Source organism: Falco peregrinus, chromosome 5 (assembly GCF_023634155.1).
Source record: "Falco peregrinus isolate bFalPer1 chromosome 5, bFalPer1.pri, whole genome shotgun sequence".
NCBI classification, from domain to species: domain Eukaryota; kingdom Metazoa; phylum Chordata; class Aves; order Falconiformes; family Falconidae; genus Falco; species Falco peregrinus.
The window spans coordinates 32,620,575-32,647,372 of NC_073725.1; the positions used below are offsets into that span (position 1 = coordinate 32,620,575).

Below are 26,798 nucleotides of genomic sequence, written 5' to 3' on the forward strand. Positions count from 1 at the left end.
GGAAGTCACCATGAGGAGCGGAGCGGGGTGGGGGCGGGCGCTGCCGGGCCCGCTGCGGGGAGGGGTTGCGCGGGGGGTACTGTCGTGCCTGGCCCGTCGTCGCGACCGGGCTGCACTCGCCTCGCTGGGCAGCACCGTCCCGAGTCGGCCTTACCGCCTGCGGGAGGCAGGGCGGCGCGATGGCTCCCTCCAGGAGAGGTGACCTGAGCCCGGAGGAGAAGGATTTACTGGCAGTGATCGCCACAGGTGAGCCCGGCTGGGCCCTCGCCCCTCCGTGGCGGTGGGCGGTAGCGCGGCCCCGGCGGGTCTGGCCCCGGCGCCTCCGCCTCCCGGCCGCGGGTGGGGGCGGCTGCCGCCGGCGCCCCTCTCGGCGGAGTCTGTGCGGCGCAGCGCACCTCCCCGGCTGCGCTCCGCCGCCGCGGGCCGGGCCGTGTTGCAGCTCCGGTGGGCCTTGTAGAGCCCGGCCGCCCGCCCCCCCCCCGCCGCGCCGGCCCCGCCGCTTGTACCCCAGGAGGGCTGGCTTTCGCCCCCGCTGCCGGCGGCGTTAGTGGCGGCGGGCGAAGGGCAGGCCCCGGGCTCGGCAGGGCGCCTCGGGTCGCCGTTTTCGGGGGGCCGCGATGCGGCCTTCCAGCCCCCGCCTTTGGGCTCCGGCCCCCTTCGCCTGTCGGGGAAGATGGCTGTGCCCTGGCAGCGGGGGCGCGCTGCCCTCGGCTGGCCGTGCGCGGGCGGGCTGTGCCCCCGGGGGCGCGGAGGGGGGCGCGGGGCTGTACGCTTCGGGCTGGGCAAGGCCAGCTGGGAAGGTTTAACTCTGCCAAGGAAAGCTTACATCTTTCTTACGTCTATTCATGCTGGTAACGGCCGTTGACATTTATCTAATGACTTCTATTAATATGTTGTGCAAAAAATATTAAATAATTTCTTGGGGATAATCCATTGCTTAGGCTGTTACAGATTTCCCTATGTGCTGTTGCCACACCAGGATGTCCTTGCAGACAGGGTGTTCTTAAACTGACAGAATTTGAGCTTGTCCAAGGTATTGTGCACCTCTTATCCCTTACACTGTTTTATTTTTGCATTTCCTGAAAGTGTTGTAGTTTTACCAGGTTGTGGAGCATATGCTTATTGCTGGGGAGCTTAATGTCACACTTGGTGTAACAGTTGGGTTTTGTGGTCCAGCAAAATTAATTTCACAGCCCTGTCTAAAAAGTTATACTCCAAATGATATTTTGAAAATTTGTGAGTACTGTTTGTTAGTTGGAGGTAAACTAAAAATACCTGATACGTATTTCATGCATTTCTATATGTAGTTTTGAGGCAATTTGCACCTGTAAGAAATTATATTTATACTTTTGGGGCTTTACTCTCAATTGTATTTAAATGTTCCTCTGTGTTAGAGACACAAGCATAGGACGGTCTGCAATGACTTTATGGTGGATCAGAATCAGTCTGACTGACTTTAATCAGAGTTTCAGGCCTTCATCTTGCAGACACTTCTGTCTAACTTACCTGATGCTTATGATTAGGGTCATGGGATAATTCAGGTTGGAAGGGGCCTCCGGAGGTCTCTAGGTCAACCTCCTGCTCAAAACAAGTCAGCTACGAGGTCAAATGAGATTGCTTAGGGCTTTATCCTATCAGGACTTGAAAACTTCCAAGGATGGAGGCTGCACAGTGTCTCTGGGCAACCTGTTCTGCTGCCTTAATGGGCTCATCCTGAATGTTTTCCCTTATATGCAGTCTGAAGCTTCTTTTGCTTTCAACTTCTGCCTGTTTTCTCTTGGCCTCCTACCATGCACGACTGTGAACAGCTCCAACTTTAAGCGCTAGCAATTCTAGAAGTCTGACTTCCATCAGTTTAGTGTCTTGTTTGGAAATCCTTCAGTGTTTTGTCATACAGAACTCTGAACTTGTAGATGCTACTTTGCTTTGCTTTACTTGCATTAACATTTACTTTGAAGATAACCCCTTGAAGACTTGTTCTTTCTGATGTTTGATCTTTTGCTAAGATGTTCTTCTGAAAACTATTCCAGGTCCTAAGAAGCTTCTCACATGTTTATAATGTATATGGGGGAGCAGGCTAGTTGAAAGTGCCCTGACTGTCAGTGTATTTTACTGGGTATTTATCAAGTGTGTGAGATGACTCAGCTGACTGGCTTTCTTTCTTTAAAAAAAAATCAAAAAAGGGTAAGGAAATCTGTTTAGTATTGTTAAACCACACCAAAAGCTTTATGAAAATAAATTATTTCTACTATTTGTAATGTTTTTTGAAAGAAAATGAGGGAAAACTAATTTGAAGTTGCAAGATTTGCTGAAAATTTGCTGGAATAGCACCTCCTTGTGATACAGTGAAGATGAAGCCTGTCATTAAAATGAGGGATGTAATACTTTTATTAAGTGCATCACTGCTGAAAGAGCTTTGCTTATGATTGAATCAATGATCAGAAGTTTCTGTTAATTTGCAATAAATGTAATTCCCCAAACTTAGACTCTTTTAATATTCTTTTATTTCTATTTGAATGCCTGTTGAAGCTGCATTGGCATTACTGAATAGCTCTTCAATGGGCTTAGATCTGTGGCTTAACTGAAAGAATTCTTGTAGCAAATGGAAAAATACAAAGTTACAGCCCATTTTTCCTTGCACATATTTTTCTTTTTTTTTCAGACTTCAGTCTACTTAACATTTGGTAGTTTTTAGAAATGTCAGTGGTGGAGCTACCTTGGTCCTTGTCCTTTCCACCTCTATTCTCTGTTACCAAAAGCAAATTTCTTCCATTTCTGTGGACCTGGGAGGTAGAATGTTGCAAATTTCAAATTTAAACAGTAAAGATGTGAGTAAATGATAAAGCATGTTTCATTCAGACCAGAAGAGCCTTTAAAATGGGATCATTTCCTTTTGTGAGACTTCAGATAGCTCTTTTGAACATAAGATGCTCCAAAAGAAGTCGAAGTACAGAATGCGTTAAAATGCTCAGTATCATTTTACTTATTCAGAATGGCTCTGGTGCTGTTTATGAAGAGACATATTAGTGTCCTGTTTGTGTGTGTGTGTGTGTAGATATGTTAATTCACCGAAAAATGGATGTTTACATCTAGTGCGTGCTCCCAGACTACTCTTTGATGCTTGGCTTTTAGCATCTAGAACGGAACACTTCATTCCTAAACCTCTTTACTGAGTGCAGTTGATTTATTGGTGGTTAATCTACATCCCAAGTGGTTAATCTACAAAGATTTTGATTCTGATGGGAATGGAACCGAACTTTTTCCTCTTGATTCACAACTTATTCCCTTTCTCTCTCTCTGTCTTTTTTTTTTTTTTTTTTTTTTAATTAAAGGAAACACCGAGGAAGCTGGAAGGCTACTGGGCAGCAAGAATGTCCGTGTCAATTGCTTGGATGAGGTACAGCAAAACTGTACAAACGTTATGCTGGGGGTTCAGCAAGGAAAATACTAGGTCTGAAGGGCTTCTTGTTGTTAAATAGCATTGCTATACAGACTCCGGGAAATCAGAGTTACTCTGAAGATATTTCCAGCCTGCAGCTGAGTAATGAACCTTCGAAGAGCTCTTACTTTTTTTTAAAAAAAAAACAGTTTAAAGATTAACGTTACTTTCATTACTACACTGTTTTCTCTCTGAAGTTCCAGCATGAACTTTGTTGTCTGTAAGGTAAGATGAACACTGCAGCAGGACACGTGGAGATGCTCCCTGACTTATTGTCATGTTCACCAAACTGTAGTCCATCTGCTTAGATAGCAGCAGACTATCTGGATAAAGAATACCTGTCCCCACATCACGCTTGCAGCTTATCACCCAAAGCCTCATCTTTGCAGAATCATAAACATACTTGGAGAGTGAGCAGCTAGGTCATAAGTGGAAAACACACTGTCCTTTGCAATGGCACATGATAGACAGGTAAAAGATAAAAACCTTAAGTGCTGTCTGAAGGTGGGAGGATGCTTGTGGAGAAAGGAACCTTGTGTGATGTTCATACCTATTTACTCTTTTTCTTTTTGCAATGTCTTTTTTAAAGCATGCAACAGTAATATGAAGTGTTAACATGGAAGCAAAACTAATTGCCCACCATGCATGTTAGATCAAAGTGTAATTTATCAATTTAGATGTCAGTTTGTGTTTTTTCCCCAATGTTACCACTTCATAGGATCACTGATAAATTCAGACTAGAAGGCACCTCAGAAGCTGAGGTTCAGCTTCTCAGTTGAAGCAGCTTCAGCTCTGAGGTCAGATGAGATTGCTCTGAGCTTTATCCTGTCTGGCCTTGTAAATCTCTAAGGATGGAGTCAGCACAATATTTCTGGGCAACTTTTCCACTGCTTTACTGTGCTCACAGTGAAAATGTTTCACCCTTGTGTCTGAACCTCTGTTTCATCTTAGGCTTATTGTCTCTTGCCCTTGTGCCACTGTAACGCAACAGTTTGGCTTTCTCAGTGATCTTTCTGTAGGCACTGGCAGGCTGCTGTTGGGTACCACTAAAGCCATCTCTTCTCCAGGCTGAACAAGCCCAGTTCCTGCATCCTCTCTTCACTGCACAAGTACTAAAGTTCTCACCATGTCTTGGTGGTACTTCACTGAACTTGCAGTTTATCCATGTCTTTGTTGTACTGGAATGCCCCAAATCGGACAGGGTATTGTACATTTGGTCTCACGAATACTGAATGGAGGAAAAATATGGAATATTGTTAGCCTTTTTTTGCGCTGCCAACAGATCCATTTTCTGATTGTTCTTAAATACAGTTAAAATATTTAAACCTTCATTTCTAATGGATGAATTTCAAGAAGTTTCTGACAAACTAGTCAAACTAAGCTTCACTGTAAACTTTAAGAACCCATGATATATGTAAGTATGTTTGCAAGTGTGCTTTATTGCACGGACTTTAAAAGCTTTTTTTTTTTAGTATGATTGTTGAACTAGTGCTGAATGACTGCACACTTGATGTAGTATTAGTGCAACATGCAGGATTACTGTTGAGAGGGTATGGTTTATTAGTAGAATCCATAACTGACTGGTGCCTCAGGCTATTGTTAAAGAAGAACAGTATTAACAAGACCTGTGTAATGCTCACACCTGACTACACTCAAGGCACATAAGATTCAAAAGTTCATGCAATGGACTTCTTGTAGTCGTCTTTTTAATCCCCAAGAGTAGTGTGTAATGGTGGATATTGATCAAGAAAGGGTTCAAATTTGTTTAGGATTCTTAATCCGTCAGTCTTGTCAAGTTTTAGAATTTTTCTATTTTAGACCACTTTCCTTCTAATGTTTTACTTTAATGGAATCATTTATGTTGGAAAAGACTTTTAAGACTGTAGAGTCCAATCTAGCATTGCCAAGTCTGCTACTAAACCATGTCCCTAAGTGCTACATCTACACACCTTTTAAATACCTCCAGGAATGGTGACTTGACTGCTTCCTGGGCAGCCTGTTCCAATGCTTGACAACTGTTTTGGTGAAGAAATTTTTCTTAGTATCCAGTCTAAACCTCCCCTGATGCAACTTGAGGCTGGTTTCTCTTTTCCTGTCACTTCTTACTTGGGAGAAGAGACTCTAATATCTATGCATAGAGTTTGTGAACCCCCGGTTAAACATTAGCTTCATCTGTTACTGAGCATTGCCCCAATGGCAGACTGCTTTGAATGCATCAGGTTGTATTTTCTTCCTCTTATACCTTAGCTGTTGATCCTGAAATTCACTTATTATTTATATTACTACTGTTACTTATTTCGTTAATGTTAAGAAGTGAGGAAACAGCCCTGAAAATTAAATGCTTAGATACTGAAATGGAAGTGCAATTCAGTTGTGAACGAGGAACTAGTTTCGTTCCTTAAAGCCCTTTTTACATGAGGGAATCCACAGAATGAGCACAGGTTTAATGTAGTTCTGCTTCTGTTTGTGGTACAGTAAACATGGCAGTTTAATAATTTCCACAAGCTGGAGAATCCACAGCATTCAGAAGCAGACTGTTACATACTATGCTTCCTGATATTTAAAAAATAAAAATGTAAGATGTTCCTTTAACTTTTTGTTTGACCATATATTCTAACTGCTTAGATCTGTGTTCTTGTAGATTACTGACAATTTGCAATCTTTTCTCTATGTACCTTTAGACAAGGACCAAGTCATATTTTAACATCTTCCAAATGCATTGACTTTTTAAGTACCTTGCCTAAAGTTATGTTTCTTCAGCAACTGAGCTATAATCATAGCTGTTTTCCAAATCCTTTCCAGTTGTTTCAGCTGCTTCCTTCAAAAATGTAGGCATGAGCTGGACACAGTATTTCAGCATTGCTTCTGCTGTTGTTACATGCGCTTAAGCAAATAGACTTCGAGGAGCAATTTTTAATTTTTTTTATTTTTTGTCCTGCCCATGTGCCAAGACTTACTCGCCCTTCACCACCTCCTATTTGCAGTGCTGTCCTGGGAACAGTAGGTCGCTTGAAAGCAGAGTAAGATCCCTTTAATTAGATTCCAGTCTGCCAGAAGGTTGTAGATATCCAGCAGATAGTCCTGGGTTTTTTTTTCCAGCATCCTTTCTGACCAAATCCATTTTTTTGTTGTTGTTTATTTCTTGATTTAGGTAGTCAAAGAAGGGAAAGGTTTTAGGCTTAACTGCTGTCTTTAAGAAAACAAAGAAGTATATACCTCTTCCACAAAACTTGTCTTAGCAGTTTGACTCTGGCAACTTTACAGCTTCAGGGGTATTTAACTCAGGTGTTCCAAAATATTAGGACAAATAGATGGACAATGGAAGTAGATGCAAAATAAACACAAATATATTTCATTTAAATGCACACTGCTTTCTTATTTTTTGTCCTGTTCTAGATGGAGTGGTTGCTAACTTGGATACATAGCATGGAAGAAAGCGTTCAGGAATTTTCTTTCCCCTGGGAGTACAGAACTTGCACATAGTGTTGTGACTTCACAGTGGCAGTTTGCTGACTTTAACCCCATTCATTTGCAGGGTGTGGCTAAGAACTTTCATATTATTATGGAAAGGCAGAGGAAGCACATAGGTTTTCTAACTGTGGAAATTTTTCAGTCATGTTGGTAGCTAAAGTTGCAAAAAACCACTGTAGCACTATAATCCCATATTTTCTGCAGATCAAGCAGAGAGACTTGACCTGAAAAGGCTTCACAGTTTTTCTGTATTTAAAATAATTTTGAGGTCATTCATAATCTTACGTAGAGAACTATTATTTGGTATTTAGCAGCATTGCTTTTTTCCTCTAGTTTGGTAATTCAGCTGTTCACTTTGTAATAAAATTAGTCTTTTAGAAACAGTCCACTTCTGTATGCTAATTACAGAACTGAATATTTTCTGTGAATTACAGCAGCAGCCTGCTTATTTGTGTATGAGATGTGTAGCTTTACTTATACTGATTATGTTCAGTAGGTGGTTCTTCAGTTAATCTGTCTTGCTATTTCAGTGTGAACTACCTATGCTAGCAGAAAATGCCCAGATCTTTGGCCTTTATTGAGAAGAGAGTGTTCTGTCTTTGGATGTTTTTTACATAATATTTCAAAATGCACAAACTAAAGAAAATTCAAGAGCTATTAAGAATTATCTGGTTTCAGTTCAGGTTGCTAACTGATGTAGACTTTAACTTCTCATCACTGCAGATGAACAGAAAAATCATCAGAGGAATCTAATGTATTACATATGGAAAACCAACAGCTCAGCAGGTTGACTATAAAGGAGGAGAACTACAGCTATGATCAACACTGACAGAACAGTATTTCATATTCTCATTAGTTTGTACTTGGCTATAGCTAAAATCATGCATGCATGTATCTGTTGACCTTCCAAATCCTGCTTGCAGTAAGTTTAAGATGGGTAAAGGAAACCTTATTCAAAAGCATTAAGAGTTAAATTTCTAAAAGCTTTCTACCAATTAAATGTCAAGTCATGTATTTCTAGACTAGCAGCATTCAGTACCATTTCTGTGAAAAGTCAAGATGTTCTTACAGTCAAATTCCAAATACCTACCTGAACCAGTCTTAATGAGTTAGTCTAATTCCAGTAGTGTTCTTCCTTTTTATTTAGGAGAGATGATTTTGAAGACACACATCAACTAGCATTTTTGTGCTCCTTGTGGCACCTGTTCTTTTTGCATCATTTCCTTTTTAGTAACTTCTCAAATAAAATCCAAACCTACAGTCTATGTGTTTAGTTTGTAATTTTCTGAACTAATAGAACTGGTATAGTTGCCTTGAATTTAAAGAATAAAATACGGTGTGCTTTCTATGTTAATGTGGGGCTGGGTTCCTTGTTGCAAAATGAACTGGGAAGGGAGAGGTGGATGCTTTAACACTGTCAGCATAAAAGTATCTACAGCAGTTTTTCAGCTATGATTTTTACAGCCCTTTCCCACTCTACTTAGGTAGTTAGTATTCACACATGCAATGTAGTGGTATACCCTAATACCTGCTGAGGGAGCTGCCTCAGTGTGATCCAGCCTGTGTGTGCATCTTCTTGGCCAAGTTTCCACAGTTGAGAAGATGGACAGAGCGAGCATGAGAAGTGTAAAAGACTGAGAATGTTGGGACCACTTGGGTTCCTGTTTTCTCTTGGGTAACACAAGTCTGTGGCTACTTCAGTAGTAAATCATCAGTGCATTAGCCACAAAACAGTGGCTTTTTAAAACATACATGTATCACGTCTGTGTTTTTACACAGTCAGCATGAGTGTTTAAATGCTGGCAACATAGTCGGTTTTTCTGCCAAATATGCACAGGTGCCTGGAATGTGAGATCGTCTGTGATCATTTTGTTTCGTTTGTCCCAACTCTTGTTCCCTAGCCATGCTGTGCTCCCCAGTTCCTGTGTCAATGAAGGCTGAGAAACAATGTTGAAAACATGCCTCATAGTTCCTAGAAGGGAGAAGGTTGCTTTTGCAGTTCGTTATCTTTATAAATTTGGGGTTATCCATCCTGTAGAAGTGCATCCCAGGTGCTGAAGACAGGCCTGCTTTCTTCTTCCCCCACATGGCAGTGCAGTCCAACAACTCCCTGGTTCTGGTACTCGTCTGTCCCTCCTGCCACCCCATGTGTTCTTTTCTTCCCTTGTTAGCTGATTCTGTAGTATTTTTGTATATATATTTTTTTTTCTTCAGTTGGTTCCCCTACAATGGCTGCATTAGGTCAATTTAGCTCTTGGAATCCCATCCCTCAGTCTGCTTCTGGTGTATTTTCCACATCAGGAACTGGGAAGGGTGGTGCGTAATGGCTGGGCTGGCTGTACCGTGAGGCAGAGCCCTGTTATACCAGGCAGTCCTTGTTGGCTGATGAGCTGAAGAACCTGGTCAAGGGAGGTGCCAAGCAATTTAGGGGCACTGCAAACTCTGTTCCCCTTGTACAGTCGGACTTACAGGGAATACTTGCAACCCTGCAGAAGACAGGAGATGTTAATTTTCTTCCCTGTAAACCATATAGCATCCCTGCAAAGTAAACAAGAAACTGGGAAGGGTTAATTTTTGTCCTAGGGAATGAGGTTAGAAGACTTGCTCTTTGGTTGGAAGAATGTTACATAGTAGGTGCTAGAAAATTGATTCCTCATCCTGTGTTCCATACTGGAACAATAAATAATTTATTTTCTCTGTATGCTTAATAAACTGTCTGCTAGTTTAGCCTTTTAAGTATGTTGTATCGACAATCCAAGTGTCATGTGTCAGAAAACAGACTGTTGCTGGACCCGTCTTTCACATGCAGCCCGAGTATTTGTAGTCATTTCAGTTTCTGCGTAGGGACATAATAGAGGATACCAAGTCTTCCACAGATAAGCTTGTGTCTAGCCTGTCCTTTTTTGTTTAATCTGATTGTGAAAGACTGCTATTAGTGTGACTTTAAATCAAATTTTCTAACAACTGTCCATTCTGCTTGATACGTTTTTTTTTGATTCACACCACAACAGCCTGACACTTTAAAAACTTAATCAAAGGCTTTTAAGAAAAGTTTCCCAGGAGGAGAGGATGACAAAAAAAACCCACCAAAAAGCAAACAAAAAAAATATCCCAAAACCAACCCTTTCCTTTGTCCTACAATCTTCAGACAGATCTTTTAAAGTTAAACAGCTGGCATTCAAGATATAACCAAACTTAAAGTCATTGTTTTCTTAAGTTCCTTCTCCAGTCAAAAACCTGTGTTCATATCCCCTTACAGCAGTCCTTTTGTGGCTGCTAAAGGAGATGAATCTATACTATGACACCAGACTGGATTGGCCCATGAAAATTGCTGTCAATGAAATATAACATAGCATAATAATATAATATAATATGTTGTATATATTAGGATAGAAGGCCTTTACTTAACTTTTGTAGAACCACAAATGAAACCTAGTAAAAACAGTCACAAATTTTTTCATGTTTGTGAAGTGATCTCTTCAGATCTTTCATTTCTTTAATGGTAGCTTATATTGCAATTTACCAAAATGTTTTGGGTTACTAAAATATAATGCATCAGGTAATTGTTTTTTGTTGTTTTCAGTTAGGATGGGGAATAATTAAGATGATACTCAAAAATTGTTCTTAAATTTTAATTTTTGCAATTTCTCTCACATCTAGGAATTTTTTGAAAATTATACAGATGAATTTAAACTCAGTTGTGTTTTATTCTATCAAAAATTGAAATGAGAAATACAGTAAGGTGCAATCTGACAATTACATTATTTCAGTGTGTCACCTTACCATGCTTTTAGAGAGCTGCAGTAGCGGTGTACATGGGTGTATTCATGCACACAGCCTTAACCTGCAAAAAAAGGAAGAAAACGCCATTTTGATTTTCTTCAGGGACAACCTGAAGCATGCTGCCTCGTATTCAGTGTTAGGGAATGTTCTTGGGCAATTACTGTGTCTTGGCTGGTGAACATGAATCCTGACTTGATGTTAAGTGAAAAATAAACATATTGGAAAATATATTGGAGAAAGTGTATCAAATTCTAAACATGGAATGTCATGCGATTTTCTCAGACAGAAATGTGCTTCTCCCTGCTCTTTGAGAGGGAGAGAGCCTGCACTAACAACAATTCACCCTAGTTCTGAAAATTTCCCCTGGAGTTTGCCAAGCTTTGTGTTTATAATCGCACCAGTGCAACTCTAATAAAAACTCAGTGCCTCCCTTGCTGAAGCTAATACTTTTTGTCCTGGTGCAGGTTATCAAAAGGCAAGGTTTGACGCTGTGTGGTTGTTAAAGTCCAGTTAGAGCTGTGTCTTTACAAGGGCTTTCAGAGCTCTGGCTGATGTAAGATCACAGGCACAATACCAAAAGGGTGGGTAAATGGGAGAGAGGAGGATAGCACAATTGCTGGTAATTATGACTGAAAATGAGCAAGATGGGTTTCAGAAACTGCAAGTCGTCATAATGGCAGAAACAAGAGCCTATTCCTGAGTTTCTCGTTGCTTAGGGTATAATGCAGGGGAGAAAAGAAATAACTTAGGAACCCGATAAATTATCTAAAACAAGCTTTTCCCACTAGCAGAAGCATTAGTTGACTTTCACACTAAGCCTTGTACAAAAGGTCAGTGACAAATTAGCTGTAAATGGTTTTAATTCCCTCAACAGTAGTCTGTTTTCAAATATATAGCACAGCATAATCAGAACATTGACGTGGAAATGGAAAATCTACTTGTTTGTAACCACATTTTTTCACGAAGATTTTCCTTTGCTGTTGCTAACTTCAATATTACGTGAGGGTTTGTTAATTATACTGAATGTGTATGTACAAGTAAAAACTATCAATGGTATGAAAATCGAGAGATATAACTAATCCTTTTTTGTATGCTCCTTCCTTCCTCTTTCTTTTGTAGCATGGCATGACCCCGTTAATGCATGCAGCGTACAAAGGGAAAGTAGACATGTGCAGATTGCTCTTGCGACATGGAGCTGATGTTAACTGCAACGAACATGAGCATGGATATACTGCTTTAATGTTTGCTGGACTTTCAGGTAACTTCTTGCTAAACTTAGATCACTGATTTTTATGACATTGATGGGTACAATTTGCCATAAATTAATAATTTAAAGGAAAATATTGATATGTTTTTATTATTTAGGTTTACTGGTACTTATATGAACCATGCAAATATGTCAAGACCAGTAGAATCATCAGGACAGGGGAATAGGAGAGCTGCTGTTCAGGCTTGGGATCTTTTTTCATATAAAAATTGATTTTGTTCAGTGTTTTGAGGCATATAGTCATTCTATACTTTGTCCTGTTTGCTACAGAACTCAAAATTCAGTCTTCCGTCACTGTTTTCTTGTGCAGTGGGGTACATTGTTTAATTATATTGTGTTACACTGAAAAAGATGCTGCACCAAACCACCTTTTTTAAGACTACAAGTCATTAGCTTTTAGTAATATTTGAGGCTTACCAAATCAATCCAGTGTTTTTCAAATTTTGCCTTTCTTCTATATTATTCTTAGAATTATCTCGTTGGCTTTTAAGAATTTATTTAGTAAGTTTTAAAAACCATGTTTTCTCAGTTTAATTTTCCCTCACCTCTTACACTTTCATTTTTTTCTCATGAGAGTACTTATAGCTGTATATATCTTCTGTCTCTAGTGGTGGTTTGCAGCTTTTCTCTTGCTGTTATTTTTCCTGGATGAAATGAACAATTATTTCCTTGAGTGAGAAAAAGACTCCATTAAAAAAGATTAGGTGTGGTAATATTAGGTTGTTTTAAGTATCTGCTTTACTAGGCCACTTCCCAAAAAAGGAGATTCGAGGGAGGTAAGATTGCTTAGCAGGTTGAGTTTAAACTCTGGCTTCTTTCATCATAAATATAAAAAAAGAAAGGCCTGTGTGTGTATATGAACGTGAACTGAATCGTCAGATTGCTTTTCTGCTAAAACTTTGGTAAAAAGATTTGGAAATTTTAGTGTTCTGTGGGATTGAGCAATACCAGAGCTGCAGCAGATAGATGGGAACAAACTCTTAGAGGTTGTTAAATGACTGCAGCTTTATGGAAAATGCTGGATTTTTACCAGTTTCTCACAGCTGAGCTTTTAACTTGTCATCCTGGGCTCGAATTCTTCTGAATGTTGACTTTAAGGTCTGTTATCTGTGAATGCAAAAGGTACATGAGCACTACTGACGCAATGCCTTTGTTTTTAAATCAGAAACATTCATTTCCATCTGCCACCCCCTTCTTTTTTTTTATATTCACTTTTCTGTACTTAGCATATGCACAAAAACTGATAAAGAAAGAATACCTTTGAAAGCAGAACCAGGAAGAGCGGTGACAAATGTCCTTATTAGTCTCTGAAGGGCACCAATTAAGTCATCTAATCTTCCCATCAAATTTTAGCTTAATTTTATTTGGTATTTAGCCCAGTCTGAACACCCAGTTCCCGCTGTGGAGAAAGGAACAATCTGTTCTCTTCTCTATGCTCCTGCTACATAATAGTACTGGATTTGTTTTTCTTCTTAGAATAGCAAATGTTGTAGTTGAACTGTCAAACTAGATTAATAGAATTTTCTTCTATACTGCTATCCAGAGGGACCAAGTTCTAGTGTAGTTACATGTATATGACTCCCATAAGCTCCCTGGGAAGGTGAATGTGCATTACAGGCAGCAGAGTTATACCCTGCCTGAATTGAGTTTTTACTTTGATTTGACTCTCTGGAACCATAAATAAGGAAGCAGCACTGTGCCTTTCTGTTAATCTGTTCTTAAAGTAATGGCATTAAGAACATTTCCCACAGTGTTATTCTGGGTCTTTAAGAAATTCACTCCTTGTTTTTCTACAGTATAAAGAATTAAAACTTTGTTCTCTCTCATTCCCCATATTTTCCCCCCAAATTCAGGAAACAAAGAAATCACCTGGATGATGTTAGAGGCTGGAGCAGAGACTGATGTTGTCAACTCTGTGGGCAGGACAGCAGCTCAGATGGCTGCTTTTGTGGGTAAGGTGAAAGTCTGTTATCCTTTACTAAATTTCTAAAGGAGTTAAATGTTAGCATCTGATGCTTTTTATTGGAGAAACATTATTTAATAACCTGTTCTGAACTGACACAGTTCAGCTTTTTTCCACATCTCATCCTGTAACAAGAGTAAATTTGTGTTCTATTTCCATGCTTTGTTTCATAAAAGCATATACGATCTCATTTGTAAGAATAGATGATGCTGTTCTCAAAGTGTGTAAGTATTTGCAATGTCACCACTTTTCAAATAGTAAGAGGAAGCTGGTAACGTTTGAGGTATCTGAAATGCAGTACAAATTGGAGCTTCCTTTGTGGGAAGGAATGAATTTAGTGCTAGGAGTCAGGAACTCTCATCTGAGCTTCGCCACTAGCATGCTGTGTGCTAGTGGTCAGTCACCTACTGCCCTTCTCCCTCTGCATTTGGGAGAGGGAGGTGTCTCGGAACCTGTTTGGAGGTAGTCAGTACTTCCTGGCCTGAACTTCACTAGAACAAGATAAAAGATTTGTTATTCCAGTATGCTGTGTGATCCTGGGCAAAACATGGAACCAGGCTTTTTTTCTGTTATGTTTTTTTCTGAACCCTTTTTTATTTCTTTACCTGCCTTGACAGTGCTGGGTTTCCAAATACAGCACTTTATTTCTAGCAAGAAGGTATAATAAAATATTACTAGAAACAATGGAGTCGTTTTAAGGACAGCTATTGCTGTCCAGATGACCTTCCCAAAAATGAGGACCAGTATTTTCTCCTCAACACAACTGTCTCATATTGCTTAAACGTCTGAGAACCCCCTTGCAAGTCCATTAGCTTTTCTGGATTCAAGAGCCTACCTTGCCATTTAGATTAACTTCCTTGAAAAGCAAGTTAGTGCGGTTTCAATTTGAATCTTGCCTCATTCTGTTCTTTTAAAGAGGAAAAGATTGACATTGCTCACTTGAGGTTTAACCGGCAAAACCTTAACTATTAACTTAATATGTCAGAGAAGTTCACTCCTATTATTTATACCTTGGATTAGGAGTATCTTTTCTGACGTGATGCTGAATTGAGTTGTTGGTGAGCTGGGAATGTTCTCTCTGACATAATTTTGGAGAATTCTTGTTTAAAATCTTATCACATTACCAAGATAGAATAAATATTTTCAGGCATACTGAGGTATGCTACTTGTAACAGTCTGAACGTTGGAATCCATTCCCATCCTTTTTTATTCTCTGTCCAATCAACGTTAATTCATCTGTCTGTGTGTGGGAAGTGAGGATACTTCTTCCCCTGTCATTTGTCTTACACTGTGCTCTGTTGGCTTAGAACAGTCTCTTCTAAAACAGTGAATGGTTTTAAATGCTGGAATTTGGTTGGCTGTGTTGTCTTCTACTAATTAATAAGGTTAGTGCCAAGATAAATCAGTCAATTTAAAGAATATGGTGCTGAACTAGAGAAGCTAAATTTTACTTTCCCTTTAGCCACGTAATCCATCATATTGTCAGATGTAGAAAACAAGAAGGGGGTGTAACTTCTCTCTTGTTAATTTCATCACAGTCCTTTTTTTGGTAAATTTTAAGCATGTTCTGTTTTTATAATTTCTCCCAATTTAGGTTAATACACTACTGCCTGTCTGAAAACTTACAAGTCTCAATGCAAATATCATTAATTTCTGAAAATACAAAGTGGAGAGAACTTCTCTAGAAAGGTTTTAACACCAGTATAAGACTACTAGTATAGTAGTACTTTGGGTAAAAATACCTATTCACTTAGTTTTGGCTTACCAGGGAAAGAGGATGTGGGAAGGGGACAGAGTTCTCAAAATGGAATTTCATGAAGTCATTTCCTGCTGAGAGTCAGTAATTTACACTTAACTGAACATAAAAGTTACATACAAAAGAATGGCGAGAGTTGCCTGTAACCAGTGCTAAGCTCCTTGTGGGTAATTCTCACCTGTATTGCTTATATTAGATTTGGGGTTGGTCACTTGGTTTTTTGTTATTATTTTAATTCATTGGTGATTTTTTTTCTTGTGTGCCTTTAGGTCAACATGACTGTGTGACTGTCATCAACAACTTCTTCCCACGTGAAAGGCTGGACTACTATACTAAACCACAAGGCTTAGATAAAGAACCAAAACTGCCAGTGAAATTAGCTGGGCCTCTACATAAAATTATTACTACTACTAACATGCATCCTGTTAAGGTGGACTAATATGTAAATTGTATGTGTGTGTTGGCATGGGAACTGTTTCTTCATCAGAAAGCATTCAGCTCTTTTGAGAGTCCAAATGAGATCAAAAGCATTATCAACTAACTCAGATACTTCTGAAAATGAGGAAGAATCAGGCTCAACATTTAGACATGATTAAAAAATGAAGCTATTTCAGTGTTTATATACACCAGAATCTTGAACTAAGACCTTTAAGTGGAGAGATTCTTATTTTTTACATCAGTGACCATAAGCTGCTTTCTTTTTTGGCTTTCTTTTTTTCCTCACCTCATTTGAAGTGGGAACATAAAACAATTTCCTGTCTTAACAAAATCTCATTGTTCTTCCAATGCTTATCTCAGCAAGTATCTTCCTACCTTCATCACTGGTTCAGCATAGTAACATCTACTGCTACTGCTGTTTCTCAAAGTATGCACAAGAGACTGTTATTTTTACTTCCTAGTCTGTTTGCTGAAAATGTCTCTTATGGTTCATACTGAACTACATGCCAGTGTAGTTCAGGGAAATTAATACACCTAGCTTCAAAGACAAATTCCTTGGGCTTGGCATTCAAAGTCAGGAATTTGTCAACAGTTGCCAGCCAGGTATCTGCAGTACATACAAACAGTAATGCACCGGTGGCAGCTGATTTAATGAGCAGAGTATACAGTTTCCTCTTAAAATGGTTAGTTCAGTGCATTACTAGTCTACCTGAAGTACTCCAAGTTTATGTGAGATTGATGTGTCCTGTGAAACTGCTTAGATCGTACAAGTCTGGTTTATTTTAGATGGTTAAAAGGAAAGAGCTTCTAGAACAGTGTACGGTAATTTCTGTAACTGTTTCTTTTGAAATGCTTTTGATTCTACAGGTCTTATTCTGAAACAAGTCCTTACTGGTTTTAATATCATTCTTTAATTTTAAATGTTTCTTGTCTGGAAACTGTGAATTACAGTATGCAAAATAATAATACTAAATAATGACTGAAAACAGCGGAATTATGAAATAGCGATATTAAATAAAGACTGAAAACGGGAAAACTGCATAAGATGGAAGTAGAGGAATATTAGAAACTCGGCTGAAATTTAGCTACAATGAGCTATATAACCTTTAATGCTAATGCATGAGTTTAAAAATACTAGTTCCTTACTAATATATTTTATTTACTTAATATTATATAATATTATACATATTTACTATATATATTAGTTCCTTACTAATATATTACATTATCTTTACTTTTTCTTATAGATCGTGTTGCTGGTAAAAGAGAACCCTCTATTGGCCGAAGTAGAAGCACTGCAGAAATGTTACAGGGTTCTGGATCTAATTTGTGAGAAATGTATGAAGCAGAAAGATATGAATGAAGTACTTGCTATGAAAATGCACTACATCAGTTGCATCTTCCAGAAATGCATTACGTTTCTAAAAGAGCGAGAGGATAAACTAGACGGATTTATCAAAAGGTACGTATTCTACAGAGAGGTCTGAAGGCATATGTATGAGCCAGCTTTACAGATATCGGCAAAAGACAACTGTAATTATAGATTGAATTGCCTTGGCTAAAGGCTATGCCAAGTAAATTTTGAAATAATCCCGGCTGCAGTCACTTCAGGGTGGCACTGACTTGCTTTTTTCTGTCTGAATTGGCATTAGCCGTTCTCGGGGTACAAAGGAAACATTCCTAGAGTTTCAGCTCCCTGCTGGAACTGGTTAGAGCTTGGCAATCACACATACACTATGAAGCAGCAGAGAGCAACATGTGGTGGAGAAAAGAGGGAGTGACAGGCTTGAAAAAAGAATTTCTCAGTGCCCAGTACAAATCATCTGGGAACATTTCTCTGGCCATTTTGCTCTCCAGCAGTCATACAGGGTGGGATTTTTTTAAAAACCCTTTAGCAACCGAGAACTGCAAATCCCACTGGCTCTGGGTGAGACGTGGGACTCTTAAATCACTTAGATCTTTGGAATCTACTTGGTTACAAAACCAGCCGCTTGATCTTAAGTGTCAAAGTAAGTGGCCATAGACTTTAGTGGATTTCTTTGAGATACTGAAAGTAAATTACAAAGTCAGCTTTCACGTACTGAAATTGAATAGTTCATCAGTGATCCATATAAAAAACTAGGAGCTAACTAGATAAATATAGAGGCATCAGGACTATAACATATTATTCAAGTACTACCGTGCATTCCTGAGTGTTTATTTTTACGGTGCTCATTTTTAAATACAACAAAGCATTTTGCTACTTTAGTCAGATGTAGATACTAGTCTGCCTGTAGATGATGATTTTTCTCTGTGTGGTTGAATTAGTAAGTAATAGTTTCAGAGCATACATTTAGTTACCTTATATTTCATAATGATTTTGCATTAGAATAAAAATAATCTAATTTGCATTTCGAACACTTTTACGTATGAGGTTGTCGAATTATTTTGGATTATAATTCTTCTCTGTAATTTGAAAGAGGACAGAGTACAACATGCTGTGTATTTGTTCTTGAACATTTAGTATGTGATTTCTTATTTGACTTCGGTTTTCAAAAATTTAGTCTCTTGAAAGGAAGAGATAAAGATGGTTTCCCTGTATATCAAGAGAAGCTAATTCGAGAAAGTATCCGAAAGTTTCCTTACTGTGAAGCTACGTTGCTTCAGCAGCTCGTGAGAAGTATTGCTCCTGTTGAAATAGTAAGTTCTTCCTATGAAGAAAATGCTTTCTAAGCAACTTGCGTAGTAAATTCAGTTTAAACGATGCCGTCTTTCTGTTTCTCAGCTTCTGCAATGTATTAAGTAAAGGTTTTTGATGTCCCTGATCCCTGGCAAACTGGAATTTTATTTTACATACTACAGGAAAATGCTCTAAAATACTTCAATGAGTATTTTTTTCCTGTGCCCATAATGATTGCTTAAATACCTCAGCTTTTAAAGAAAGCTGAAACAATTTTTTTCTTGTCTGAGTTTCTTTTCCTACTCTGGGATATCTATTCAGTTTTTCTTTGCCAATTCACTTTTACAAATTGTAGTTTCAGACACAGATGAAACTCATTTTACATTCCTTTTTTCACAGTGTCTAAATTCAATTTAAGATTGAATAATTTCCTAGGTTTGTATTTCTAGTGTACATGAAAAGTTAGTAATATATGATGGTAGAAATAGAAAAAACATTCAGTGAAGCTCTTTTTATCACAGGGAGGGGCAAGATGATGCAATGTAGAGCAAAATGTATATCTACATTAGGAACTCAAAATTATGAGTAAAAAATCTAGTTTCAGTTTTCCACTGAGGCCTCCGCTAACACTCTTCATTATAGTACTATTAATTACTTCATAATGAATTTTACACAAGTTACTATTCTTTTTTAAGAATGTTCTTTCTGGTCTCTGAGAGCTAGATGTTATATGCACTTACACTGGGGAGGTGGAACCATTTTGTGACGTGTTTGGTTTATGCTGAGAGAATTAAAAATAGCCTCCATCTTAAGTGGCGCCAAGTCCACTAAAATGTCCTGAGGCTTAATGCAATCTCTACTGTTTGTCTAAGCCAGAAAAATAAACAGTGTGAAAACATAAGCCATCGTGATGCATTAAGACTTGCTTTAGAGTAAACATTTTCCTTCCTGTCCCTTCTTTCTTCGAAGAGCTTGCAGTCTTTTCTGCCTTTAAAGACACACAGTTTGTTACATTGGATTTCTGTCCATTATGCAGAACTAGAAAAGAGGAGATGCTATAAATTTTTATTTGTCTGGAGGCCTTTGACCTTTGGCATGCACAATTACTTGGATTCAGTCTGGGCATCTCAGCATTGTCATAGTAGTTATGATCGTGCATATTCCATGGCAGTCTTAACAGTTTAAGGATTTACGTAGAGCTGGAGCAACCTGGCATTCTTTTTATCTAATATTTAAATCATTGCCCAAAAGAATAGTCTTAATATATGGCTACCAGTAAAAGATACAAAATCTTTCTGTGTGTATTGCATGGGAAAGATACTGCAAATAACATCTAAATAATAATATGCAAATAATTGTTCTTGAGATGTTACGTTCTGACCATTTGGTCTGTAGCATCTGAGTACACTGAGCGCAACAGTGCAGCAGTGACAAGTAAAATACCTTTCTTAGTGCCAGCACTGAGACTAATCTGCGCTGCTGCGTATGATCCACAAGTAGGTGACTGTGTGTAAAGAACACTGACTTCATTAATAATTTACAGAGTAAAAAAAATGGTAATTTTTATCTTCCCTTCTACAGAAGTGAAGGACTAAGTTAACTATATAAAAAAAAATTATCTAACCATATAAATGTTAAGTTGTGCATGTTAGTTGAACTTCCAAGACTTAGTTTTGTTCTTGCAGCTACAGCATCTTTACTGAGGCTGCAGCTGGCTGGTCAGAAGCTTCCATTGCTTGTTTTGTTTTTCTCTTGTGTGTCTGTTTTCATGATGGTGTTGGTTTTTAGTCTCATTATCACCTTTTGTCTTACCTTTCAGGGTTCTGATCCTACAGCGTTTTCTGTACTTACGCAAGCTATTACTGGCCAAGTGGGTTTTGTGGATGCTGAATTCTGTACAACTTGTGGGGGAAAGGGAGCAGACAAAAGATGTTCAGTATGTAAAATGGTAAGAATCCATAAACAGTTACAATGAATCACGAAAAGTAGTGCTGCTGAGGTGCTGAGGATTTTGAATGGTTGTCTATTTACTGTGTAGACTTAAGAGGAACAGCATGTATGCCTGCACTGAAAATATGTAAGCCATCTACTTACGGGAGAGATGCCTGAAATACACAAGTAGGAGTATTTGGATTTCCAAGTGTGTATGTTTAAGAATGAAGAAAGAGTAAAATTTCTGGATGTCCAGTATTAACAAACAATCTATTCTTTATAGATTTTTATATAAGTTAGAATCACTCCATGTGACCTTACAAATTGCTTAAAAATACTATTAAGTACTAAACGTAGAGGGATTTAACTTGGTACACTAAGAAATGCAATAATACTGTATATTTTTTTAGTGCATGAAGATGAATTGATAGCTCTGGTAACTTTCAGGTGATGTACTGCAACCAGAACTGCCAGAAAATGCACTGGTTTACCCACAAAAAAGTCTGCAAGACCCTGAAGGAAATTCATGAGAAACAAGAACTAGAAGCTGCCAAAGAAAAAAGGAAACAAGAAAAAAAGCAAAAGAAAGGTTAGGATCTGTAGTTTACTTGCTGAAACTAATGCTGCGTTAACTGCATCACAAGGAACAATAGTAATAAGTCTTAAAGTCTCTAACAGCTGAGTTTGAAAGAAAAATCTTTCTTGTAACATACCTGCACTTGTTAGAATTCCGGTCTTTCAATTTACAAATGCTGTGTACTTTCTAAAATCTGCTTTTTAATGCTAGAGTTACACAGGTTTCTACAGCTAAACCATTCTGAATTACACTGCACTGTTTCAAAATCTAAGTCTAAAAGTCATGCAGAAGTTTCATGCTACTCTACCTTTCATTGGAAGAGTGTTAGGACAAGTTGGATAATAAGCAAGCAGCCCACTCCTTCCAGTTGCAAAGGTTAATGCAGATGTTAACTCTCCTGTAGTACTTTCTTCTTCATAATCACAGGATCAAGTTAATTTTGTTGTGTACTTTGAATGTGAGAAAAGGAAGCATTAGTCTATGAACTCTTAATGGCATTTTTCTGCCTTCAGTAAACAAATAGGTAATACATAATAAGAGAAAAAACACAGTATCACACACACACCCCCCGCCCTGCAACTTACTCTGATACAATGTCTCTGTAAGTGAAATAATAGGAAAGTTGGTGAAATCAGTTTCTCTTTTACAACTTAACTAGATTCCCCTTCCCTTGTTTTTAGGATTGTGGAAGTGCACTGGACAAATCACACTTGTCTTACAATGGTAGTATTTTTCACTTTAGCTGGGCTCCAAAAACTATAGCAGGATATAAATTAGTTATTGGTGAAGTTTTCAACAGCTTCCTGTGATGATCCTATTACAACAAGAGTTGCTGTTGCATGGGATCAAGATGACTGCGGAAGCCGGAGGCAAGGATACTAGAAACCCCTGGATACATTGCGTACCAATACAGCAAAACATACTGAGCTGCGAGCAGCGTGATGCCTTGCACTGGTGACAAATACAGCCGTTTGCAGATTCACGAACAAGTTAGTGGCCAGGTGCTGTCCTCTTCAGAGGGAGAGACAGGATCTTGGTGGATGGCTCTTCCCCTCCCTGCCTAAAAAGGGAAGCTAACATCTTTTTTTGACCTGTTACTGCTGCACTATCTGCAGGTTACTCTTCATTAACTTCTTCAGATATATAGCCAATGTGTTGTACACCTTATCAGATCATGTATTGGTAGCAAGACCGTGAATTCATCCTAGCTTCAAGTCACCTTCTGAATGGTGTTGTATCAAAGCTCTTCATGCCAACAGCAATTTTATTTCAAAAAGCTAATAACACCCCCTACAAATCCTATATATGAGGGGGGAAAAAAGGTTTAAAAATCCCACAGCTGCGACTATAAGCAAAACAAAGAGTTTAAGACTTTCCACTGTACAAGGGTGAGTGTTAAGGAAGTCTGTGCTTCAGCCTGTGCTTAAGGCAGTTGGCTCCATAGCAAAGTAAGACCTTGACAGGGCTTTGGCAGTGTTGTGGCTAGCTGGGACAGCGTTTTAAGCGGGCTATCAGTCATAACAGAACAAGAAACCAAGATTAACTACTTCTGAAGGTGCCTGGGCCCCCAATTAGGCTTTCCCTTCTTTCTTTTCATAATTACTAGCACGCAACCACTACTTAGCAGAACCAGGGCAAAAAGTTTTAATTTTTTTTTTCTCCCAAAAAAGCTTGAAAAGTAAAGATGCAGCTGATTCTGTTCCGTGCAGTCAGGTTATAAATTTTAGGATGACTCACTTCACCCACAGTTCGTTGTGGTCAGCTGTTCATTAGCAAATAGCTTCGGTCTTTTACATGCAAAAATGCTTGTTGTGTAATCATGTATATGCCTCTTTCTTTTTATTTGCTTTTTTTTTTTTTTTAAGAAAAACAAAGCCCACCTGGACTCTGTGTTTAAACAGCCTGCAGCTATTCTTTGAAAACCTAACTGTAAGAACAGTGTCAATGAAGTATGTTTGAATTGAAAGTTACAATAAATGTAGTGTCCTACTCTGTTTCTTTATATATTAAAAAGAAATGTGGCAAAATAGAAGTTAAATTAATGACAGCTTTGTGTAGGGTTAGTTTCAGAGTAGTCTTAGACCAACTTGAGCAGAACTCAAGTGTCTTAGGTCTTTTTTTGATGAAGCTTGGTTTGATCGTTTCTGTAATTGATGCAAAGTTTCCTACTGATTATTATTCTTCAATAATAAAAATCTTTGCTTGCAGATGAACTCATTGTTTACTGATGATGTGATATCTCTTTTGTTTAGATGAAGTGCAACTAGTAGAGGGTAGTTCTACAAGTGAAGAACAGTCAGATCTTGGCCCAGATGCTACCAAAGAAGTGGATACAAATCATGCTACTGACCAAACTGAAGAACCTGAACTTACCAAAGAGATGGAGGCACTAGCCCTGCACCCTGGAAGTCCACTGGAAAGTGAGACCGGTTTAGCTGACATCACTCTTCAAAAAATTCAAGATTCTGAGGAGTAACAAGGGGCTAGGAAGGGACTAAGAGTTCGGGCTATGTCCCTGTACCTCAAGGGTCCTAAGGAATTTTTAATGCTGACCATGTCTCAGTTCTTACAGCATGGCTTATGCAAGACTCCCTTTGAAAAACAGCATGTCTCTGTTCATCATGAGATGAAATACTGGCTGATTTGTGTATCAGTACTTCAGGTTCCGTTGTAGATTGTCAAAATAGGTATGTATTATATGATAAAAACTAGAGTGACTTAGAACCATCTGTAAGTATACCAACAGTAAGCATAGTAAAAAACTCTGAGTATCTGTGGTTAGTCAACCACTTAGTGAAAAATACAAAGCATTTGATTTGGATTACTCATGTTTTCAGAACCAGAAAGTTATTTTAGTTGGGGTTTTTCTGCAAGTACACAGAACTGTAGTTAAAAGCATCAAGAAGCCAACTGCTAAATTACTTTTTTTACATCACTTTATGAAGCTTTATCTGAAGGAATTCAGTAGCAGTTAAATTTCTGAAATACTTGCCTGAATTCTCAACTCTTCATGACATTACTGTAAATAATTTTTGACTAGTGAGTGCACAACAGTAGTGTCTATTTTGTGGTAATTTTATTCAATGATACTGCTGTTTCAGATGTCTGGAGCTGACTGAAACGTGTGTTTCAACAGAATTATTTCACTGTTGGTTTGATCAAAAATATTCCAAGTTTATTGAAGTCTAGTGAAGGAAAGAACAGAATGACTTAAAATATTTTGACTGGCAAGAATAATGGTTTCTAAATTTCAGCTTTCAGGTAAAGATACCTTCAAGCACACTGGGATGTTGCTTATGAATTATTTCATAAATGTAAAAAGATGCTTAATATTGTTCATGCTGAACCTGGTCACAGTGAATTAGATAGGAAAATTCATGTGTGGATTGATTCAACTGGGATTTCACTTAGGCTTGCAACTAAATACCACATCTAGAAAATAGCTTCCCTTAACTATGCTGTTCTCACTGAGATTTACTACTGCGTCTCATGAAATGAATGGGAATGCCACAACTGAAAATACCACTTGCTGCATAAGGATGGCAAAATCTGAGATTCTTTAATTGTTGGTTGAATAGCTGGTGTTTTGAACATGGCAATATCCTTCAGCTTAGAGGAATAAGGCCCATCCTCAAAGCAGAAAAAATGCTATTCATTTTTTTACTATCTAATATATTGAAAATTTTTGTTTAATATTCTGAAAACTGTAAGAGCGAAGATACATAAATGCACCTGTACAGGGAACGTACCTGTGTTTTTATTTCAAGGATTAGTAAACTGTGAATAATAAAGGGAAGTTTTTTTAAAAGAAGGGAGCTGTGTGGCAATTCTGTTTACTGCATCTGTAATGCCTGTCATTGTCGGTGACATTCTCATTTGACATGCGTGGGCCTCGTAACTCGGTATCCAAGTTTAATTTCATGACGGTTGGCAAGCAAGAGATGCGTGCTTCAGCCTGCAGTAAGGAGTCACGATGTAGTCACTGTCCACTCTTGGATCTGGGAATGCAGAAGTGCTTCTGCTACCCTATTCTACACATCTGGGGCTTACGGGGATGTGTGGCTCTTTAGGGTTTCTTTGAAAATCCCAGCTCTTTAGGGCAAATGGTTCAGGATTTCAGAACTGTGGTAGAATCCATAGCACAAATCCTGCTTTCATTCTGCCAGCCAGCAGTTTTTCTTGATAAAGAAGAAAAGCCCACGCCATAGGAAAGAGTATGAGCATTGGAAATAGGTGTTAAAGTGTGGGATTGTTGATGCAGATTATGGAGTTGCATTTGTTCTCCTAACTTGAAAAGTCGGAGGCCACTCACTTCCCTGTCTTTGCAATGAGTCTCAGGAGAGTCAGGGTCCTGGTGCACACTGAGCTCCAGAGCTTCCCCTGCCTGCCTTAGCTTGAGCTGGTGACAGCTCTTCTGTTGGAGGATCGTGGTTGATACGTCCTGCAGAAACCTGGGGTAATGACTAGCTCTCTTGCATAATCAGGAATTGGAGGAAACATCTTGTGACATGTTACTTATAAGGAACTTGAAGTAGAATGAAAATTCATATGCAATTTACTGATGCCTTAAGCAAGGTTTTAAGTGACAAGAGGGCTGTGGATTGCAAAGCCAACAGACACGCTCTTGCACCTTCAAGGGTGCGTGATTCGAAAGACCTTCCTGCCCTCCGCTAGGAAAAATGGAATTCTCACTTCTCCAGCTGTTTTGCTAGATAGAAGGACATAGCAGCTATGAATCTGTCTAGCCTGCTTCATCACAATTCTTGCTCCCTGGTTTACTTTTAGGCTAAGTGTCTTTTACTATCAACTATCTCTTCATCTTGGGAAATCTGATTGAATTAAGAATATATAAAAGCTTCTGAAACTGAGCACATCTTTTAGTGAACTAAACGTTGCATGTTCAAATCACTTTAGATTTTTGATGCAAGTAGGTTTTCAACGTTTTTCTTCATCTAACTAAAAGGGAGTTTTCAGCAAGATTTGCAATTACCTTTGAGTATTTCTTCATATATAATAATCAACGTTATCTTTTTTCAATAATGGCTCTAAAACAGACTCAAACCTTTTGACAAAGTTCAAACGGATGAGTATGTGGAAAGCGTTGCGTTTTAAGAAAGGTGGACACGGCAGTCAGTGATTCTACTGATTGTGGCTTATTGGGCAGCATCCAACGTTTACAAACTACAAATGTGAACAGGTAGCAAACATAATGAAGAGCTTCTGAATGCCATGGTAGGCTTTTTCGTTGTTGTTTAATATATGTATTCCTGGGACACCTGTATGCAACAGTGGGAGGGCCAAAAAATCTAAGAGGTTTTGATGACTTTTCACCATCAAAGATTATATATACATATATATAAAAATCACCTCATTGCCTTCTCTGAGCCCATTTATACCTCAAAAAGATTACAAGAAGTCATGTTAAAATTCTTCAACAGTTACTCCTGTAAAATACGTATTTTCTTTTCAAAATCTATATTCTTTGGGGAAAATGTTAAATTAGTTGTTAAAAA

The 26,798-nt window shown here is 38.6% G+C and overlaps 1 protein-coding gene across 2 annotated transcripts; it reads left to right on the plus strand.

Moving 5' to 3' along the window:
- Positions 1–25: 25 nt before the first annotated feature.
- ANKMY2 (ankyrin repeat and MYND domain containing 2) lies at positions 26–25,096 on the plus strand. Of its 2 annotated transcripts, XM_005235626.4 has the most exons (10): positions 26–246; positions 3,333–3,397; positions 11,813–11,951; positions 13,814–13,912; positions 15,949–16,109; positions 17,365–17,579; positions 18,661–18,796; positions 20,596–20,724; positions 21,156–21,297; positions 23,538–25,096. In XM_005235626.4, exons 1-10 carry the CDS (start codon positions 180–182, stop codon positions 23,759–23,761), a joined length of 1,377 nt encoding a protein of 458 aa, XP_005235683.1. In that variant the 5' UTR covers positions 26–179; the 3' UTR covers positions 23,762–25,096. The 2 variants fall into 2 exon arrangements, with proteins under 2 accessions (XP_005235683.1, XP_027639917.1); XM_027784116.2 differs by lacking the exon at positions 3,333–3,397 and having other exon boundaries at positions 27–246.
- The last annotated feature ends 1,702 nt before the right edge of the window (positions 25,097–26,798 follow it).

Coding starts and splice junctions, on each gene's coding strand:
- ANKMY2 (XM_005235626.4), top strand. CDS start 180: ATGGCTCCCTCCAGGAGAGGTGACCTGAGCCCGGAGGAGAAGGATTTA. Junction 247..3,332: donor ACTGGCAGTGATCGCCACAG/GTGAGCCCGGCT, acceptor TTTTAATTAAAG/GAAACACCGAGGAAGCTGGA. Junction 17,580..18,660: donor CTAGACGGATTTATCAAAAG/GTACGTATTCTA, acceptor TCAAAAATTTAG/TCTCTTGAAAGGAAGAGATA.